General features: G+C 24.4%; 1 protein-coding gene and 1 long non-coding RNA gene across 6 annotated transcripts in view; one reads left to right on the plus strand and one right to left on the minus strand.

Moving 5' to 3' along the window:
- LOC127286864 (tubby-related protein 4) overlaps positions 1-17,020 on the plus strand; it is a 36,791-nt gene that overhangs the window by 8,116 nt on the left and 11,655 nt on the right. For both annotated transcript variants that reach the window (XM_051313470.1, XM_051313471.1), the window contains exons 2-3: positions 3,381-3,548; positions 15,862-16,044. In XM_051313470.1, the coding sequence (XP_051169427.1) occupies positions 3,381-3,548; positions 15,862-16,044 (351 nt within the window). The remainder of the gene's footprint in view (positions 1-3,380; positions 3,549-15,861; positions 16,045-17,020) is intronic.
- The window catches only part of LOC127286890 (uncharacterized), a 40,321-nt gene that overhangs the window by 4,436 nt on the left and 18,865 nt on the right, over positions 1-17,020 (minus strand). For all 4 annotated transcript variants that reach the window (XR_007843807.1, XR_007843805.1, XR_007843803.1 and 1 more), the window contains exon 11: positions 14,374-14,521. This is a non-coding gene — a long non-coding RNA (uncharacterized LOC127286890). The remainder of the gene's footprint in view (positions 1-14,373; positions 14,522-17,020) is intronic.

Raw genomic sequence — 17,020 nt, forward strand, 5'->3', positions numbered from 1 at the left:
TTGGGTTTTATAAATAATCAAGTAATATTTTATAAGAGTAATAAAAATTTTAAATCCTTTGTGCAAAGAATATTTATATTCCAATAATATTTTATCCGGAATTGTAATTCAAATGTCAATTCGTTTGATAAGTGACAACCTAATTTTATATACAAAAATCGAGCTTATATTTTAGATTCCACTGCGGATATAACATGAAAAGGATTTTTTTTTTTTTTGTGAAAAACAAATTAAAATACGATTGAACTTCCTGATTTAAAAAAAGAACGAATGAAAATAAAAACGCTTTAGGCAAATGTAGGAGAGCGATAGAATAATAATAATAATAAGGGTTGTATTTTAGTCTTCTTTGTGTATAATGGTCTACCCTAACGTTACAAACACTTCACTAGCTTCAGGCCATTTTCTCTTTTTTTCATTTATTTTCCATCTCTCTTGGTCTTTCCTAACTTCTTCTTCTTCCATCCTTTTATGTATCTTTACGACCCCTTGTTTTATATATATATATCCGTAATTATATGGAGATCTCGCTGAAGGGGTGGGGCATATACGAGTCAAGGCACTTTTCAGGAGTATAGACTTTGCTTAAGCTTATGTTTTCCCATATTCAAACTTTCAGGATAGAAACTCGTCTGGTTATAAAATAAAGGGGGGTCCAGTAACTTTTAATAATCCTGCCACTCGAATTATAAATGACACTCTCTCTCTCTCTCTCTATATATATATATACGCAACTTGTGGACACAATGGCTCAAAACTTTTATTACAAACTTGAGAAAAAAATTTATTACACAACTTTTTTAAAGTTTCATCATTTACAAGTTTTCTTATCAAAGATATCTTTCCGTATCTTTGGAAAAATGAAAATTTCCTTTCGTTCACTCATTTATCATTTTTCTTCAAAAAAAAGTCAATTTCAGAATTTTTTTTTTTTTTTTAAGTCTTTGTAGAATTAAATTATATAATATTTTTTTGTAATTCGTATTATATAATTTTTATAATTTATAATAGGAAAATTTTGTGAAAATTTATATAAAATGAAACTTTAATACGATGGAAAACAAAGCTTTGTTGAAACATATTATATAAGTTAATTGATGCTGTGAGAGTCTAATTAAATAAACGAATCCTTTATACAAAGAAAAAACACGAGTGAATGAAAATTTTATTTTCACCAAATCAGTGAATATAAATAAAATAAAATCGTGAAAAATAATTGAAAGAATTCGGTTTTTTTTTTGAGAATTTTTTTTTTTTTTTTGCTTTCAAGTTTACAGAAATAAATGGGTATTGTTCATAGACGAAGCTATTGAGAGCTTTTGTTCTTCAAGTTTTCAATACATATATATAAAGAGAGAGAGAGAGCATAGGTAGAATTTCTTTCTGTTCACCACTTAAAGTGGCGGTGATTTTCAACACTTTAACTACTAAAACGCTTTGTTTTTAGGTTTGTCATTTTCCCTATCCCATATCTTTTCAGCATTATTTTTTCTCGAGAAAATAATAACCGTGTATTTTATATCACATAAACAGAGTTAAATTTTTTTTTTATACAAAAACTAGTAATTCTAACAAAAATTCCAAAAAATATTTAAAAATTACCTTTTTTTAAAATCTCCCACCTCAAAATTATTTATAAAAAAATGTCTACAAATACACTGAAAAAAAATTTATTTGATTCAAATAATCCGATTACTTGATTATTATAAAATAAATATTTATTTATCACATAATTATTATTTGAGATGGTATTTGTTTCAAATACAGAAACTACTGATTCAAATACAGTTTATTTAATTTAAAAAAATTATTTGGTTCAAGAAAATATTTATTTGATAACAGTAACCGATTATTTGAATCAAATAAATTTTTTTTCAGTGTATATTTTTAGAAATATAAAAACTTTATTCAAGTAAATTATAAAAAAAAAATCGTCAAATGAGCTTTTGTTATTAAAAGTGGAAAAAAATAAAAGAAATTTTTCATTTTATCCACGCACGATATATTCGCTATATGTTATGGAATTCATTGGAATAGGTGTCAAGATTATATGTATATATACAGTTTTTACATAAAATATTGTCAGCTCATATCCTTCTATATATTATGAAGGCCAAAGTCGTCATTCGCAAGTCATGATTTTTTTATTTTCATTTTAGAATTATGCAAGCCATAAAAAGACACTAGTTTAATCTCGTGTTCATTGTAATTAAATTCGCGCATTTCATAAAACATTATCTCAATGTTTCTTTTTTTTTTAATTTACTTTTTTTTCAGTTTAACTATCAATTATATAAGTGCAATCATTTATCAACAAAGGTGTGACGAACCGTTATTTTTCTCTGTTGTTTAGAGAATATATATATATATATAGGGAAAAAATTGAAGATAATTAGTGCGAAGGGAAACTAAATTGGGGTTGGACTTTTAATGAAAAAAGGTTAACTAGTGATTAATGAATATTTTTTTTCTGCAGAATTAAGTTACCAATCTGAAGAAATTTGATCTTTCGTTTAAATTTGAGAAAATTGTAGATATTTTTTTTCAATTTAAATAATATATATATACACAAAGAAATGTTATATATGTAAATTTTATAACTCGATTTTTTTTTGTAAAATTATTCAGAGAATTTAAATTCTAAATGGACAAAAGGTCTTTATCCCTCTTTCTTTTTATAATAATTCTACATAAATTATTATTATTATTATTATTATTATTATATATAATATACATTTCTAGTGCTCGAGAATCCTTATAAAAGTACGCCTAGAATTGAAGTTGGCTTTAAAGATTAAAGTTCTTTTCACAAATGAAATTACAACATTATATCTTATAATATATACAAGAAATATGTTGCATCTTTGTAATAACTCTATTAAGAAAATAATCTTGTACAAGTAGGTATTATGTTTATATAAAGATTCATATATAATATATATTGAGAAATATAAATTTGTCAAACTTTAATAAAGTTAGTAAGTCTATAATGATCTTTCATTCAAAACTGATTTTATATAAATATATAATTTCAAATTGAGAAAAGTTTAAATTAAATTAAAATTAATTAAAATTAAATATGAATATTTATTAATATAATTTTTTCAGAACAGAAAAAAAATTTCATTTGAAGCGAAAGGTTTCACTAGAATAGTGAAAGATTTATCTAAAACAATTAAAATTTTTGCTATTCTAATAAAATCTTTCGGTGTTTCATGTAAATCTTTTTTTTCCGTGAGTGATAAACTTTTTTTTAATTGAACAAAAATTTTGGTAATATTAATTAAAAAGTTATGAGACAAACAAATTTCCCTATAGTGATATTTTGAACGAAAATGTGTGAGTTAATGAAATTATTATTTATTTTTTTGTTTAAACAGGACGAAGGATGGAAGCTGAATCGGCCTAGTTATTTTCAAGATGGATGGCTGGCTACGGGTAATGCCCGAGGATTGGTCGGAGTAACATTTACATCCTCGGTTTGTAGCATGAAAACACCAGAACTTCCCCTCAGAACGAATCATAATCTCAGAGGTCACAAAAGTGAGGTAAGCGCTCGTATATAAGTTACATAATATATATATATAACTATGAAAAAATAACACCAGAACTGAATCTTTTTCAAATTATAAAATAATTGATTTATGCTTTTTTTTGAAAAAATATTTATAAATCCCTTGGGGAGAATGTGAAAAGTTTATTTCACTAGACTCTGTCAGAAATTATACAAATTTATATAGCTAAATATTTCCTGATTATTAAATTTTCTTTTTCGTAAATAAATAATTTAAAGAAATTATTATCTTCTTCGAATCGTATATATAATTAAAAATTTTTACTAATGGTAATAATAACTTTTTGTCTGATTTAAACGTTCTTCTACTACTGATTTTACTATTAGAACAATTTAAATAATTCTGCCTGACTAAAGCGGTTTTGTACTACTGATTCTAGTTCTACGAGTGTAAATAATTTTGTCTGACTAAAACGGAGTTTTACTACTAAACTGCCCATAGCTGACTTTGACTACTGATACAAAAATTCCAATCTAACCGTTTTGTCTGACTGCAACGTTAATTTACTACTGATTTTTGTATTACAATAGTTTAAATCATTTTGTCTGACTAAAACGGTCTTTTTCTACTGATTTCGAATGACTGTAATTTACTACTCTTTAAATTTGAATTAGTAAAAATTAAGCTACTAATTTACATTAGTGACAATATTTACTAATTTTTAGTAAAATATATTACTATTTGATTTAGTAGTTTAAAATTTAATGACTAAAATTTTAGTAAAAAGTGACTAAAAATTAGTGAAAATTTTTACTAATTTAAATTAGTAGCTCACTTTTCACTAATTCAGATTTAGAGATTATATGTTGAAAAGAATATAAGAATTAAAAATATTTCTGAATATTTTTACCACTGAAACCAAAAATCAATAATAAAATCACTATTCATTTCCTAAAAACATTTCGAGAATTTTCTTCGATATAAATATGAGAAAATCTTTGATATTTTCATTTCTCTGAAAGAAACAATTATTTTTAGTAAAAATATAATATATTAGGAGTATTATTTTTATTGGAATAGTTCCAACATTTTTTTTCACAGCAGATGTATTCTCAAAGCGAATTAGAGTGAGAAACAGAATTCTTTATCTTTTATTTATTTTTCAAGCACGATTTGCGCGTTTGACCAGTTTCTTTTAGAAATTCAATCTCCAATAGGGTTTTTTACGACGTCGTGCACAGAACTTAATCAGACTGTTTGCAACCTACGTATATATATATATATATATATATATATATATATATATATATATATATATATATATATATATATACAGCGTTTGGCATTGCTTATATATATATATATTTCGAGACAAGTACTAGGAGCCGTGAAACTCTGTGTATAACTTGTATCGTAAGTTTGCAGGCGCCAGACTAATTTCACGCTTATTTCTTTTTTTCATCCTTAAAAGAAAATTTGAGCCTCGAATTATTATTTTATGAAAATCTCTGTAAAAGCTCATTTCTTGAATTTCATTCAGTTTAAGTTGTATTAAAGTTCTTAAATGGAAACAAAAGTAAAAAATTGAGATACAGTTAAGAGTTTACTACATCTAATTATAAAAGCATAAAAGAATTAAATGAAATTAAACTTGAAATTAGTATTAATAAATAAAAATTTATTAATAATAATTTCTAAAAGTATTTTTTTTCAGTAATCTTAAATATTTTTGCCTGTATTTAAAATTGTATATTAATTTTTTTCTAATATTTCGGCATTTTTAATTTTTTTTTTTTAATTTTAATCTGGAGAGGTGAATTTGGTCCAGATTAAAGAAAGGTTTCCCTAAACGAAATGTGATTTGCAATACCTAGAGCAACCATCAATTTTCTCTCAAGGCAATTTTCAAAGGGCGGAGTGAATGTCTCGTTGGGTTATCGCACTTTTAGATAGTTGTATATAGATATATAGGAAAGTATGTTTTACAGATAATCTCCCTCTACTATCAAACAGGATGCAGGCGAGGGTTCCTTGTTCAATATATATATGGTTTCGAGAAATAAATGAACTGGGTACTCGAATCTTGAAATTGACAGTCTATATTAGAAAATTTTCATCTGGAAATGATATATTATTTTTCCGAAAAAAAACATTTTTCACTATATATATATTTTTTTTCAAAGTCATTTGTTCTAATTATTTCCTTGTACTGCAAGAAATCGATCAAAACATTGCAATTTATTTATTTTAGCTAGAATATTAAATATTAAATATTGAAATTTGAAAACCAATAATTTCTCTATTTTGTAACAAATACCATTTAATTGACCCAACTAATAATTATGTCTTTCAAGTAAATATTTATTTGATATAATAATAACCTATTTGAATAAAATAAAATAAATTCAGTGTAAATTGAAAATTGAAGTCAACGAAATAATTTTTTTTTTTTTTTTTGAAATAGAATGTTTTTTCTTTTTCGTTATAAAAATTTTCATATATACAGTTTTCATATAAAACGAAAAGTGAAATTCTTTATTAGAGTTGTCAGTTTAATATTTTCGATTACACAGACACCTTATTTTTCACCCTCTTTCTATGCAATGGATCTCTTTCACTATAGAATTTTACTCCTCGACAGTTTGCAACCTCAACACCCTCGCTTAAACCCCAAAAAGGGGAGCCATCTCTAAATAAGAGGATGGCAAACACACCTCTGTTGAGGAAAAGTCCCTCACATGCAATCAAAGACTTTTTGGGGAAAGTAGATCCTTTGGAAGGACTATACTCTTTCAGTTTGATACAAATACGAGGAGTTTGAGGATTTCATAAATTATTTTTCACTTCGAAAGTGACTTAACATTTATCTGCAACGAATTTCGTCTAATGAAGAAAATTTTTAAAACAAATAATAATAGAAAAATTAACATCAAATATGAATAATTTTTAAGAAAAATTAATTTTATTTGCTTAAGAAGAAAAACAATTTCGATTAAATAAATATATTATTATTTAATAATATGTATATTAAAAATTAAACAAACTAAATTTACTAAAAGCAGAAAATGCTAACTGATTTTACATGTCCTCGTTCAATTTTCTTGTCTGACGTAAGCGCACTTTTACTACTGAATGTACCAAAACTAAGCATAGCGGAATATAATCCCATAAATTTTAATTACACTTAATCTAAATGAGTTACAGAACCAGTCAACCCTAAAAAAAACAAATTTTTCAAAAAAAAAATAAAAAAAACTCACTCGAAACAAAAGTTTTTAATTAACAAAAAAATTTCATAAATAAATTATTTAGGAATAATGGTATTACCTTTAATAATAACCATTGATAATAGAAAAAAAAAATAAGGAAAAAATTTGCAATACTAATTTTAGAATTTTCAATATGCGCGAAAGAAAAGAATTCTTTATACAGTTTTGTCGTATCGCAAGCGAAATGCGAAAGCTCTTTTCATAAATTGTGAGATTTATCGGGATAACTTTACCAATGGGGTTTCATCGATCTGTGAAGAATTTTTTTTTTAGATGGATGTGAATTCATGAAAGATATTCTTTGAATGCAAGCTTCTCAATGTAAAAAGAAACCAATAGAAGTCTCTGAGTAAATTGCAAATGCGACTGACTTGGGATTTAAGAAATCTATGCGGTATATCGAGAGACGAGAGGTAAAATGAAATCTTGATTTTAGAAATCCATAAAATAACGGTCAGCTTTCAATTTTTAGGAGAAAAAAAAAAAAATCTATTTCATTTATTAGAAAAAACAATTTTTGTATATATAAAAAAAGAAGCTTCTAATTTTCTCCAAAATTATATAAAATTTTTTTATATAATTATATTTTTGTAATTAAATTTCATTGATATTATACAGCAAATGGAAAAAGTTTTATTAAACCAAGAATTTGAAATATATATAAAATGCTCTTTGACCTTTATTGCGAGAGAGTAAAATTATTGTCAGGTAAAATATCAAATGTCAAAGAAGCTTTATATAAATAAGAAAACGCGAGATTTCCTCTCTTAACATAGGAATAAAATTTAAGACGTTTTAGTTTTGCCCTGATATCAATCCACATTTCCGAGTTTAAGGGTAGCGTTGGTTATCGATCTGGAACGCAGTGCTGTTTTAAGCCAGTGGCTCTCATTTCCGCCCTTTTGTCTCTCCTCTCTCTCTCTCTATATATATAAACTGTCCTTTCCTAATGTAGCTAATTCCCTTTATTTGACACCCCGACCAAAAACACGAAAAAGAAAAGATAATTTACGGCGATTTCACGCTCCGGAGAACACAATATATTTTCCTTTCTATATCCTTTTCCTTTTTTCGCAGACAATTTTCTCTCGACAAAAATCTCTCTTTTACATCAAATTCTCTATAAACATTAGTAAATCTTAAAAATCTCACTAATTGCTTTATACGTATTAAATTATACCAATTTTATTCATAAACTACTTTAATTTAAAATTAAACTTATATTTTTATGTGAAAAAATAATAATTCTCTTTTCTGAAATTTTTTCGATTTTAGTTAAAAAAAAAAGAATGTTATTTTAATTTAAAAATTTCAATTAACTTTAAATTATTCTTTATATATGAATGCATGGAATTCATAAAGAAAATAATATTTTCCCTCTGGGGCTAAAACAAATGGAGCAGAAATTTTGCTTCAAATAAAATTTTAAATTTGCTACTCAGGGTGTAAAGTTGTGAGTTGAGTTATGTGATTGTCAAAGGGACATTTAAGAGGATCCATTCAATTTGAATAATGAACACTTCAACTGCCTGAAACAGTTGTACTATATACTAGGCATGTAAATAATGCGACTTGCATTATTATAATCTAGGACGAGTGTTACTAGAATTTCCATTTTCTTCATCAAGTATACTAAACTTTACTCATCAAAATGTTTATTTTCTTAATAAATTCAAAATCAAAATATTCTAATTATTTTCGAAAATATTGCAAAATTTACATTTCAAGAAATAATAATTTACTGAATCGAAATAAATAATTAATATTTACATAAACACTGTTCTATTGTATATATATATGTAATAAAATAAATAGACTCTCTATGCGTTGACTACTTTTTTTTTATCAATATTTATTGCGTTTTTCGCAGAAATATGAAGCATCTTTTTTTTATCTGCATTTATATATGACATAAAAAAAAGAATAAAAAAAATGTTCTGAGAATAATAAAAATCCTCGTTCAAAGTCTAACTAAGTTTGATCGACTTTAGTATCTTCTTTCAATTAAACGTTCGTAATCAAAGTTTATATATCAACTTACAAAATCAGGAAACTCGAACTTTATTTATTGTTAATGAATTTCTTCATTTAATATAAATTAACAAAAAAATTTCTATTCATTTTTTTTCTCAGTTTTGTAAAAAAAAAAGAAAAACAAAAAATCAAATATATCGGAGTAATAGAGTGATTACTCTTGCCTCAATAGAGTTTTTATATTAGTATATAGAAAAACGTCTTCAATATATTCCGAATCCATCCATCTTATAGTATTGCAATATTCTTATAGTATAGCAACACTAAGAAAGGAAATATAAACGCTTTACTTATTTTTATGTTTTTTTTTTCTTGCCTCTGAACAAGAATAACTCACAAACATCAATATTTCATGATACTTTTTTCTGATAAAAGAATAACCACGTTATTACGTCTTGCACATTTCGACTTAGATTTTTAAATTATACAAGAATAGTTATTATTATCACGACGTCATATTGTGCATTGATATAATGTAGTGTGCGGTTTATGTATATAATGTGTAATGCACATGTGAGAGTGTTGACCCTTTAAGCATGAAACTTTTTAGTATTATAGTATTTCTGCACGTAAGACAAAATTATAATTTTTTTTTTTATTTCTGCACCGAAAAAATGAAAGAAAATATAATAAATAAATAAATATAATAAAATATTTTAAAATATAATCCAGAAATTTTAATTGTCATGGAATATAATATTCTTGAAAAAAATAATAAAAGTATTCTTTAGAAAAGAATATTTCTTAATTTAGGAAATACATTTTATTTTGAAAATAATATATTCTGTATAGTCAATAAAATTCAGATTACTCTTGAAACGAACTTAATAATAATCTTTTTTCTATTTTATTAATTTTATTATAGTTACTAGCAAAATTAAACGCGCACAAGAGCGTCAAATTGAGTATTTAATTGTTTGTTATAAAGAAATTAAAGATTAATATTATCAATAATAATTTAATTTATTAGAATATTATTACATATTAAATGATAATAATGAAAATTATATGTTTACAGGCCTCGGATTATACGACTTTTTCCGACTTTTTTTTTCAAAAATACGACTTTTATCGACTTATTTTAATAAAATGCGACATATTTTTTTTACATTTGAAAAAAAATGTCATTAAAATACCTTTTTTTAGTATAAAATGTAGATCTTCTTCAGATCTTCCTCAATTCAATTATTTAAATAAATTTTGAACTAAAATGATTATTATTGAACTAAATTAATTATTTTTAATAATTTTAATGAAATACATCACAAATTCAATTATATCAAAATTATTTTTTAATTAAAATTTTTATGAAATTTAACAATTGTTTATAATTTAAAAAAAAATATCACAATAAAATTGAATTATTTTTTAAAAATTTCAATTCAAAATAAACTAAAATTCAATTATTACAAGAAATTTTAATTCAAAATCAATTAAAATTTAATAATTATCAAAAATTTTCAATTTAAAATTTAATTATTTACCAAGTTTTCAATTTAAAATGAAATAAAATTCGATTATTTTCTAAAATTTCTTTAAAAAAAAAAATATTTAAATTTTAAATAAAAAATGAACTTAAATTAAATTATTATCCAAAATTTCAATTAAAATTCAATTATTTTCCTAAATTTTCAATTCAAAATGAACTGAAATTCAATTATTTTCCAAATTTAAAATCAAATAAAATTTAATTATTCTCAAAAATTTGAATTCAAAATTAATTGAATTTTAAATAATTTGAATTTAAAAGCATCTAAAATTTAATTATTTCTAAAATTTTCCATCGAATTTTTTTATTTGAAATTTAATAATTTCAATTATAACTCTAAGGAAATTCAATTATTTTTACATATTTTAATAATATTCTTTGAAATTTCAACTATCTAAAACCATTTTTCAATTAAAAAAAAAAAAAATTTCAATTTTAAATCTTTGAAAATTGAATTAAATTTAAAAAATGTTTTCCAAAAATTGTTTGATAAATTATTTTTAGTTCTGTAAAATTTAATAATTGTTTGAAAATTAACAATATCTTTTGAAATTTAATTATTTCTAAAAATTTCAACTTTATCCCTTCGAAAAGGATTATTATTAAAAAAAAATTTTTTTTATTTAAAAATCTGTAAAATATTTTTGTTAAAATAAAAAACAAATCCACTTTTTTTTTAATATAAATCGACTAAAACGACTTTTTTGTGTCTTTATGTTGATTCGAGGCCTGTGTTTTTATAATTAATATTTAATAGGTAATCGTTGGCCCCTGGTACCTTAAAAATTAATTTTTAAAAATAAATTTTTTTCAAATTACTATCTTGTACGAAATTTCCTGGCGCATCTTTTTTCTCATCATAAATTTTTTGTATTTGTATACAATTTTTGAATCAATATACAACTTTAAAAAAAATTTCATTGGTAAACGTTGTGTACTTCAGCTTCGTGAATTGAATTTTCGAATTTGGAATTTTAAAGAAACTTATTCCGAAATTTGGAAACACAATTATACAACTTTGGCAAAAATGAGGAAAAGAATTGTCAAAATTTGACATGTCATAAGATTACCGATTCAAAAAAACACATGAAATCAGAAAAGGCCAACTTCAAGTTAGGACAGAAGGACAGACCAAGCATTTTATTATTATATAATTGTAATAATTATTTAATAATTTAATAATTTTAAATATAATTTTTTGTTCAAATAAATAAAAATTCTTTTGAATTAAAAAAAATTGCATTTTTTCGGTTGTAAATAATATATATATATATATATTAAAATTAGAACTAATTTTGTATAGACTGACATTTTCTGATGCAAAAAAAGATTATAGAAAGAATGAAAAATTAATTTTTGTAGGACACTTTTTATCTTTGACTGAATACGAAATCAGTATTGAGCAAGGAATAGGGTATTATAACAATGATAAGATGTTAATAAATTGTAAATTATTCTTGTGTGCCAAAAATGGTAACACCTTGACATTGTTGAATGGCGAAGGTCGTGTAAGTACTGGCTTGTCGGAAGTTTCATTGATTTGCCAACCTTGCCAGAAGAAAACGTGCAATTGCTGCATCTTCTACCGCATCGAAGTCAAAGCAACTTAAAATCGATGCATAATTTCTATTATAAAATTAACTATTCTTGTATAACAATAAATATAAGGCTAATTTAATTTTTCAATATATCTTAAAATATTTTCTTCTCATAGAAATGAAATTTTTAATTTTGTTTTAATTTGTTCATTTAATAACTAATTTTAATTAATTTAATAGTTATACTACTAATTAATATTAATAACTGTTTGGTAAAACATTTAATTTTCTATTCGGCATTAAATAGAAAATTTAAAAAAAATCCCATTTAATTTAATTTTTTTTTTTTTTTTTTTTTTTTGAAAAAGTTAATCTTTCTTCTTGACTTTGTATGTTATTGAAATAAGTACTGAGCTGAATAAAAGTTTTGCAAATATTCTCACTGCACTCATATTATACGTTTGAGAATGTTCGTGCGCTTAAAAGAATAAGTAGAAAAGCTCTTTTTCAACGTTGAAATGCTTTTTTTATAATGCTTCTAAACTCGAGAATTTTCTAGTGAAAGATCCTAAATTTCGTGGAATTCAATTATGGAAGAGAAGCTGAAAGCCTCTCTCTCTCTCGGAGAAAGAATTTATTAAGCCCAACATTCAGATCCACTTTTACTCTCAGGCAAATGTATAGTGCTCATTCGGATATTAATAAAGGACCCGAGAATTATTGTCAAGCACATAAATGCCATTTGCAGAATTACAAAAATGAAGTTGTGCGAAAACGCTTTTTTTTTTACTTTGAATAAAAAAAAAGAATTGATGCATTTATTATTTTTATTTAAAATAAACATTTTTTTTCGAAATTCTCATCTAAAAAAATCAAATTGAATTAAATTAATTCAAAAATGGTGATTAATTTGAAAAAACAAGATTTAGTACTAAAAAAAAATATTACCGGAGAATATTTTTATCACAGAACATTGAGAATGCAAATAAATTTTCCCGTAATGGCAATTTTTTTTTAGTCACCTTCAAACGTAATAGGACAGAATTCTATTCGTCATGAAAAAAAAAAATTGAGTTCTATGAGCGGTAATTTCACTCAACCTATTTTCCTTGTAAACGAGTATTTGCACAATTATCCTTTTATTTGAGAAGTCCACAGACAATTTTTCCAATTTAAACACTAGTCTATTTAAACCATGGTTATATATGATTTTAATAAAAGAAAAATGTATAGTTGATTCACCATCAAGATTTTATAATAAAGTTTCCCTCTGAATAATCATTTCGGTCAGTTAGCTTTTATTTTTCTCCACCTTTCGCTGCATAGAAGGACGAAAAAGAATTTAATTAAATTCGTTCAAATCCTTATAATCAGAAATCTTTTTACATGGAATTCTTCAACATTTAAAAATTATCATTCTCGCGAGCAAATGAAATCCAGTTAAAAAAAGAGAAAGAGAAAAAGAAAACATTTTTATCTAATTCATTCTTGAAATAATAGAAATTTTTTTTGAAACTAATTTCAAGATTTAAAATGAATTTATCCTTGATAAAATAGCAAGCAAAAATTGAACTTATGTATCGTGTGTTTGATGAACGTCTAGGTCACAAAAAGTTATGTACCTGAGATCAATTAACAATGTATTAAGATAGAAAGTACAAGAATATAACGATAAGTCGATAATAGCTCGCGTGAGGTCAAATAATAATTTCTATGATAATATGGGAACTGAAATGTATTATAAAACGTGAAGGAGGCAATTTTAAAAACTCGAACATTTACGTTTTACACTTCGATAATATTTTTATGGAAGAGCATGTATAGCATAGTGACGTATGACTATATAAGTAGCTTGAAACGTGAAAAAGCTTCTTTTGCCCTAAACAATATCTCTTATTGGAAGCAGATATACTCAAAGAAGGTCAGAAATAAGAAAATAATAAATACGACTTTCTTCCATCAAAGTAAAAGAAAAAAAAATAACTTCGCATCATTTATATCTTTTACATGAAAGCTTCTACTGTCCTAACTTCAATTTATCTTTATTTCAAAATCTTATTAATTAATTGAATAAAAATGAGAAAAACTTTTTCTATTCTCATTATTAATCTAAATTGAAATTTTACTTTTTATTTTAGAGGCCATGTTTTAAATGTTTATACACATAATTTAAACATAGAAACAAAAACCAATAGAACAAAACTAACTTTTCAAAGAAAATTCATTCGAAGTTTAAGAACACCTTTCAATATTAAAATATTCACTATTCGCTTCTAATTTTTTTTTATCACGTACTTTCATTTTTGCAATTCTGAAATGTGATAAATAATGCATAACTTGTAAAATCAAGTATTTGTTCATTTTTCAGTGTCGATAATAAAAGAAAAATACAAATCGAGTCTTTGATTTTTTATAATATATGTATATAGGTATACAAGATGGATTTAAAGAATAAATTAATAAATTTTCCGTTCTTGATAAATCTAAATAAATTTCTTACACTAAAAAAAAAATTTTGTTTCACTTACTACTTTTTTGTTGTGTGATTATTTTTCATGACACTGAATCATTCCGTTCTTCTTGTTCGACCAAAAACAAATGACAATGAGAATTCTTTTCGCTTCTAAAAGTCCACATTTCCTGTCACTTTGATCTTGTAAGTGCGAGAAGTAACTTCTAAAACAGAAATAGGACGTGACAGATTCAGTGAAGCAGTATTAACTTGATGTTCTACTTCTTTTGATATGAACTCTTTTAGAAGCGCTGATAAAGGAGATTTAAAGATATACATTCTAAAAAAGTGACCTTTGACAAAAAATCGCATTATTGGCTTAAAAAAAGATTTATTCACATTTAGAAATTATAAATATTTCAAAAATTAAAAAATGAATTTTATTTTTTTGAAATTTTTCTTCTTAATGTGAAACATAATTTATACTGAAATTAAATAATATTTTAGTTAACAAAAAAAAAAAAAAATGAAACTTTGAAAGAAAATATAATCTCTAAAAGTTGACAAATTTACAATTCACTAACGCGTTATAATTTTATTTTCAAACATTTATTTGTCTTGTTAATTCTAAAGAATATACGAAATTACTTAACAAAAGTGACAAAATGAAATCTCAAAAGTTGTTGAGCAAAAGAAACTTAAAATAAATTGAGAAACTAAAGATAAACTCACAATTAGAATTTCTTCCATTTTACGGAAGTGTATAAAGTTATATTATATATATATATATACTTTTGTAAAGGAAACCTTCGTTGAACATGAATGAAAAGTTATCTTAGCGCTTTTCTCGGTTATAAAATGCAGCGATAATATCGACAAAGAAATAAGGATTTATACTCCACTCATACTTGGATAGACTTATATTATTTATTATAAAGAAGCACGATGAGCTTATTTGTTTGCAGTTTTTGAAAGCATTCTCCGTCGTCTGCACCGGAAGTTGGAAGAATAAAGTACTGAGAGAATTTTTCATATTCCTCGCATAAGGAAATGAGAATTGAATATCTTGAAAACATCTTTAGAAATCTTGTCAGTTGAGCTTAATTAATACCCTGACGTCTAGGAGAACAAGTTGATCTTGCAAATTACCCTCGGGAAACTAAATATTATATTGTCGGTCAAAAATAAATTTCACCATCCAATTAATTAAATTCACAAAGTAATTAATTACTTTTTGTTTTATATACGTAGACAAATTAGTTTTGTAAATTAAATCAATGTTTCATTTCAAAATTTATTATTGATTCAAATTGTGACAAGTATATGCTATTAATTAATTAGTATGTTTGGAGACTAATTAGTTCGATTTGCTTGTAAATTTCAAATTTAATTTTAATGATCAATTCTAATGCCATTAGAAATGAAATGGAACATTAAAGGAGTGCATAATATTTTCTAAACCTCATTAAGTCAAATTTACATGGTACTTAATGAAATAATAATTATTAATTAAAACAAATTTTTATTTAAATGTTAACATTAAAAAATTTGTTTTTTGTTACAGGTGATACTTGTGAAATGGAATGAACCTTTTCAAAAGCTGGCTTCATGCGACAGTTCGGGGGTAATTTTTGTATGGATAAAATTCGATGAAAAATGGAGTATAGAATTAATAAACGACAGAAACACCCCTGTCACCCATTTTTCTTGGTCACATGATGGAAGAATGGCACTCATATGTTATCGGGTAAATAGTTTATTTCTATTTCAGTCATGTAAAATTTATTGAATCGAAAGTTTCGCTTTTTCCAAAAAAAAAAAAAGAAGAAAAAGAAACTCTTCTTTTCTAATTTAACTAGAAAACAAACAGGAAGTTGGATTTTAAAAGAAATTGATGATGGGAAACTTGTTGGTTCTTGTATTTGAAACAAGAGTTGAATTCCGAATCGAATAAAACTTTTAAATTGCTCAGACTTCAGGAAAGGCAAGAAAATTGATTGTTCCATTCTGGGATTTGGACTTTGTCCAGCTTTAGAAATTGACACTACTTCGATATGCGAGAACCATTTGGTTTATGATATTCTTCTTTGTCAACTTGGAAAGTTATAAATATCGAAGTTATTTAAAATATACAACAATTTTTATATCTCTAAACAAAAATAATGATAAATTTAAATTATTTTATTAAATTTAGATAATGTATAATGAATAAATGTAATTATTTTCAATATGAAACTGTATAACTAAATTAAAGTTTGAATGTAATTAATGCCGTGCAACCATAAGAAATTTTCAACTTTTGTTGGAATTTATCAGAAAATGAAGAATTTTCGAGGTAATCTGATATGTTCATTAAATCGAGAACTCCCCAGCTTTATTGTCAGCAGAGAATGATTCTCAAAAGGCACTCGAAATTGACATTTTCAAGTGCCTGAAACTTAATATCGAATTACACATAGCCAGTCAGTACTCTACATATTCGAGTGTACTTGACGTACTTTAGAATTCAGAGAACTATCTGTTTTTATTCGTCCAGTTTCAAATTCTTTTAAAATCAACCAAATTCTTTACATTTATTTTGTAACAAGTTTTATATTTGAAAAATACTTCAAATAGTTGATACTTTTTATAGCCTTTTTATTGCGCTATTGCAATTCATAACTGTTTATTTTTATTTAAAAAAAATATTTATCATGAGAAAAAATATTTTCTTTCATTATATT

This window comes from Leptopilina boulardi, unplaced genomic scaffold (genome assembly GCF_019393585.1).
Source record: "Leptopilina boulardi isolate dan_hultmark-lab unplaced genomic scaffold, ZJU_Lbou_2.1 LbouV2_364, whole genome shotgun sequence".
Taxonomy (NCBI): Eukaryota; Metazoa; Arthropoda; class Insecta; order Hymenoptera; family Figitidae; genus Leptopilina; species Leptopilina boulardi.